Below are 5,981 nucleotides of genomic sequence, written 5' to 3'. Positions count from 1 at the left end.
TTCTTCGTAAGACTTTCCCTCCATACCAGGCAACATCCTGGTAAAACTCCTCTGAACCCTTTCCAAAACCTCGACATCCTTCCTATAATGTGGTGACCAGAACTGCACGCAAGACTCCAAGCGCTACTTAAGCTGCAGCATGACCTCATGGCTCCGAAACGAAACCCCGCTAATATTGAAAGAGGTTCAGTTTTATAAAGGATACCAATTTTCAACGCTACACACATAATGTCATTGCCCTGCTTTGTTCAGTACTACATTATAATTGCAGCAAAATTTCATGAGTTATCATATTAGACTTTCTCCTGTTGTCTGAATAGTTAAAGTCACAGATGAACAAATAGATACTGGGCTTTGTATTTAAGTTTGAACATAAAACTTACAACAGAGGTTAAAGTGGTGACTAAAACATGAGCAATGTCTTTCAACCTGAGGATATTCAGAGACTGGCATTATCTTTAAAACGTGTGGCAGGATATCTCAGAAGTCCCAGTGCCATGACTGCTTGGGAATTGTCCCAATGGAAACTCCCAGTGGTCGGTTTTTTGGTGTGAGTTGAACCCTCCAAAAATCTATCAGTGTCTGAGTTAGATGTAGACACTTGCATCCAACTCATCCATGACCATGTATTCTAGATAATTCTAGTCCCATTTGCCAGTACTTGGTCTGGATCCCTCTAAACCCTTCCTACTCTTATACCCATCCAGATTCCTTTTAAATGTTGTAATTGTACCAATCCACCAATTCCTCCGGCAGCTTGTTCCACACACACACACCACCATCGACGTGAAAAAGTTGCCCCTTAAGTCCCTTTTAAATCTTGCCCCCCTCACCTTAAACCCATGCTCTTTAGTTTTGGACTCACTCACTCCTGGGAAAAGGCATGGTCAATTTACCCTATCGATGCCCCCCATGATTTTATAAACCTCTGTAAAGTCATCCCGCAATCTTGTGACAATAAAACTAATTGTAATTATGATGGATGGCAGATCATTGATGAAGCAGCTGGAGATATTTGGGCCTAGGACACTCCCCTGAAGAATTTCTGAAGAGGTGTCTAGAGTCAGAGAGTCAAACAGACGGAAACAGACATTTCAGCCCAACTAGTCCATGCCAACCATGTTCGCAAACTAAACTAGTCCCACCTGCTTACACTTGGCCCATATCCCTCCAAACTTTTCCTACACATGATGTTATCTGAATGTCTTTTAAATGTTGTGACTGTACCTGCATCCATCACTTTCTCTGGCAGGTCATTCCACACACAAGCCACTGTCTCTGTAAAAAAGTTTCCCCTCATGTCATTTTTAAAACTTTTTCCTCTCACCTTAAAAATCTACCTCCTGGTTTTGAGCTCCCCCACCATCGGAGAAAAAAAGCTTGTAATTCATCTTATCTATACCCTTGATGATTTTATAAACCTCAATAAGGTCACTCCTCAGCTTCCCACATTCCCAATCTTTCCAGTCTATTTTTAAATCTTGAACCCGCCGTTCCCAGCAACATCCTAATAATTCTTTTCTGAACCCTCTCCAGTTTAATTATAACTTTCCCAGAACAGGGCAATCAGAACTGTGCACAGTACTCCAGATGAGGCCTAACCAACATCCTGTCCAATCTCAATATGATGTCTAAACTCCTATACTTAAAGGTCTGAGCAATGAAGGCAAGAGTGCTAAACATCCCCTTAACCATCCTGTCTACTTGTGATGCAAACTTCAAAGAATTATATACCTGAGCCCCGAAGGCTCTCTGTTTGTTAGCGTTACCCAGGGTTGAATTATTAATTGTATGATTCCTGTGATTGTCTGCCTTGCCAAAATACCATACCTCACATTTATCAAAATTAAACTCCATCTGCTACTCCTTAGCCCATTAAGCCAATTGATCAAGGTCTCTTGGTAATATTAGATAACCTTTGTCACTGTCCACTATACCACAAATTTTGGTGTCATCCACAAACTTACTAACCTTGCCTCCTATATTCAAATCCAAATCATTTATATAAATGACAAACCAAAGTGGACCCAGCACCAATCCCTGTAGAACATCGCTGGTCACAGGCCTCCAGATGGAAGAACAACCCTCCACCACCAGCCTCTGTCTCTCACCGCATAGCCAATGTTGTATCCAATTGGCAAGCTCACCCTGAATCCCACATGGTCTAACTTTATTAATTAGTCTACCATGCAGAACCTTGTCAAAGGCTTTGATGATGTCCAAGTAAACAACATTCATCACTCTGCCCTCATCAATCTTCTTGGTTATTTTCTCAAAAACCCCAATCAATTTGTGAGATACAAAGTCATGTGGACTGTCCCTAATCATTCCTCATCTCTCCAAATGCATATAAATATGATCTTTCAACAGCTTACCCACCAAAGTTAGATTCACAGGTCTATGGTTCCCAGACTTCTCCTTACATCAAAGGTGCAACATTAGTCACCCTCCTGTCTTCTGGCCCCTCGCCTGTGGTTATAGATGACACAAATATTTCTGCAAGGAGCCCTGCAATTTCCTCCCTAAATTCCCACAATGTCCTGGGATGCCCTTGATCAGGTCCTGGAGATTTGTCGACCTTTGTATTTCCTAACAGCTTCAGCGCTTCTTTATCTGTAATGTGAACTGTTTCCAAATTATCAATATTTATTTCGCTCAGTTATCTAGCCTCCATTTCTTTCCCCACAGTAAAAACTGACTCAAAATATTCATTTGCTATCTCTCTCATCTCCTGAGATTCAACAGAAAGACAATGTCGTTGATCTTTAAGGGACTTAACTCTCTCTCTAGTTGCTCTCTTGCTTTTAATGTAGTTCTAGAATCTCTTTGGATTATCCTTAAACTCATCTGCCATTTCATATCCCCTCTTTGCCTTCCTGATCTTCAGAATGACCTTATGCTTTTTATACTGTTGAAGGGATTCATTTGAACCCAATTTCCTGTATCTGATATATGATTCTTTATTTTTTTATATTTGATGAGAACCCCGATATTATAATTTATCCATTGTTCGATAATCCTACCAGCCTTACCTTTCACTCGAACAGAAACTCTGAACATAGGTCAGCACATTTTTGAAAGCCTCCCACTTTTCAAATTTACCTGCGCACAGTCTACCCTAATCAAATTTTGAAAGTGCTTGCCTCACACCATTATAACTTACCTTACTCCAATTAAACAACTTGAATTTTTACGGAAGTCTTATCCTTTTCCAAAAAGTGTTAAAACTAATAGAATTATGATCACTAAGTGTTCCCTTACTATCACTTCAGTCACTTTCTCAGCCTTGTTACCCAAGTGAAAGTCAAATTTTGCCCTTTCTCTGATGGGAACATTTACATATTGACAAATAAAATATCCTTGAACACCTGCAACAAATTCTTCACCATTCAAACCTTTAATTCTATGGTTGCCCCAGATAATGCTTGGAAAATTAAAATCACCTGCTATTTCAACATTATTCTTTTATATACCTGAGATCTCTCTCCATATTTGTTCCACAATTTCCCTCTCACTATTAGGGGGTACTAAAATGCAATCCCATGTTTCCTTTCATATTTCTAACTTCAATCCATATATTTTCATTGTATGGTTTTTAGAAATATCTTCCCTAGTTACAGCAGTAATGTCTTTCTTAATGAAAAACACCACACCACCTTCTCTCTTGTCTCAATTTCTATCCTTTCCATAGCATCTGAAATCTGGAACCTTGAGCTGCCAGTCCCTTAGCCAAGTAATAGCTATGATGTCCCAATCCCATGTTATCCAACATGCCCTGAGTTCATCGGCCTTACCTGCAAAACCTCTTGCTGATATGTATTATTGAGCTGAATCTTGGTGTGCTGAGGCCAGTTTCAAAGTTGGCAGATGGAGCAACACTTGGAAGAATTGTAAACTGTGAAGGGGACAGTGTGAAACTTCAAAATGACGTTGATAAGTTGATGGATGGCTGGGTGACAGCTGAGATCCAAAGCAGAGAAGTGTGGGGATTGGTTGGAAGAACACTGAAGGACAATATCAAATAGGGAGTACCATTCTAAATGGGGTATAGGAGCAGAGGGACCTGTGTGTATATGTACACAGATCATTGATAATGACAGGAGAGAGCAGTTAACAAAACATACACTGTTGTGTATGATGTTTTAACTTGTGCACAACACTTGTCAGACCTCAGCTGGTTTATTGTGGACAGTTTGAGTTTAGTTGCAAAGATCATGTTGCAGAATGCAGCTGAGATTAGACCTGTTGCCATGGAAATAGTGAATCAATGTGTAGTGTAGAAATTTACAGAATACTATTTTCCAACAAGGTCTGATCTTGAACAATTGCCAGATTATTTGCAGTTCCAGTTATCTAGATTTATAAACAAGTTAATTCTCACAAGTCACTTTACTCTTCAGTAATACTTTAAAAAACTCAATTTGTCAAAGACTTTTTTTCACCTTGTACACATCAGGGTGATTCACAGGAACACCAATTCAAGAGGCAAGTCCAATTTCAATCACGTCAATTGTCTCTTGAATTGGCACTCTTGCAAATTGTCCTGATGAACATGTGATCAAAATGTAATCTTTTTCAAGAATGCCCAAGTTCCATACCGCTCAATAACTTGCTTCCTCATCTTTATTCAAGCAATTTCAGAATTGGCATAAATGGAGTGCTGACAATTTTTTTCACCTCCTCTCTGAATTTCACCTGAGTTACAACATAAATGCAAGTGTTTGTACAAGAACTGGACAGTTGAAACAGATAACCTATCTGCTGCAGAATATAACCAGGGTCAGTTGGACCTGTGTAGTAATAAGTGCTCGTAATTCTGTAATACAAGAAATTAATGACATAGGGCATCCACAGAGCGATGAAGCTGCCCGATATGGCAAAGAGTAAAATCACGGACTTCCTTCGGTTCTCTGTTTCTGGATCCAACTGATCCCCTCCTTGCTTGGACAACAATCCTTTCCGTGTTCTGTTGGCCTGTAAAATATGTCTGACTGTCAGAGCGTTAAAAAGCAAAATAGAGATAAAAGGCAGCACAGGGGTTAGCAGCCGATGTACCCAGTCATATGCAATCCACACGGGCAATGTGTAAAAGATGGGTTTTGATTGACACTGCCATGGTACATTGTCAATGATGTAGGCAGGTTCAAAACTAAAAATCCAGGGGATGTCCTTCAGACAGAATAGTAGACACAGCACTGCAATCACTGAAGCTGCTGTCTTTGCAGTGCAATACCTTGCTTTCAGTTTCTGGTGACAAATCGCTATGAACCGATCGAGAGTGAAAGCGACGGTTAGCCAAACTGATATGTCCCTCGCTGTACAGATTAAGACAATAATACAGCTGCACACAGGAGTGATTTCCAGTGAAGAGTCTGGGAAGTAAAAGGAAAGAGTGCGATTCAGAATCACCTCTGTAATCACCACCAGTAGATCTGCAGCTGCCATGGCCACCAAGTAGAGCGTGATACATTTTGAAAGACCGCACTTTCCCCGAGGTAGTATCCATATCGCCACCAAGTTCACTGCAAGGTGAAATAAAATGTAAGTTACCAAACTGTCAGCTACAGCAGGTCCATAGCACATTGCATTTTCAGTAGATCCTCTTCTACTCAATTTTCTCTCTAGTCTCCTTCTTTTATGCTGCTTAATTCAATCCAAAGCCAACTGATTTGTAGGATTGTGTTCAGGACAGTCACATTGTCAGCAGCCCTCACCCATGAATACATTTGGATGTTAGGGACTGGATTTGGTCCACTTTAAAGGAAAAACCCAATTATAGGTGAGAAACTAAGTGAGAAAATGTTTCTGTGATTATTCCTGGTAGTAGACATTTTCGTATTGAGCTGGAAAACAAGCACTGGATGATCTCACCAGACACTTGGACTTGTATTATTTGGATGATGACAAGTTGAATGCAGCAAAAGTGTATCAGACAGTCACTGATATGAGCTCTACTGTTTTTTTTTAAAATCTGGCAATAA

The 5,981-nt window shown here is 40.1% G+C and overlaps 1 protein-coding gene across 1 annotated transcript; it reads right to left on the bottom strand.

The window, feature by feature from the left end:
- Positions 1 to 4,623: 4,623 nt before the first annotated feature.
- On the bottom strand, positions 4,624 to 5,445 carry LOC140492420 (thyrotropin-releasing hormone receptor-like). Its single transcript, XM_072591312.1, has one exon. It carries the CDS (start codon positions 5,443 to 5,445, stop codon positions 4,624 to 4,626), a length of 822 nt encoding a protein of 273 aa, XP_072447413.1.
- Between the last annotated feature and the right edge of the window lie 536 nt (positions 5,446 to 5,981).

This window comes from Chiloscyllium punctatum, chromosome 21 (assembly GCF_047496795.1).
Source record: "Chiloscyllium punctatum isolate Juve2018m chromosome 21, sChiPun1.3, whole genome shotgun sequence".
NCBI lineage: Eukaryota > Metazoa > Chordata > Chondrichthyes > Orectolobiformes > Hemiscylliidae > Chiloscyllium > Chiloscyllium punctatum.
The sequence above is the reverse complement of the archived record's forward strand: the minus strand, read 5'-3'. Positions and strand labels throughout refer to the sequence as shown.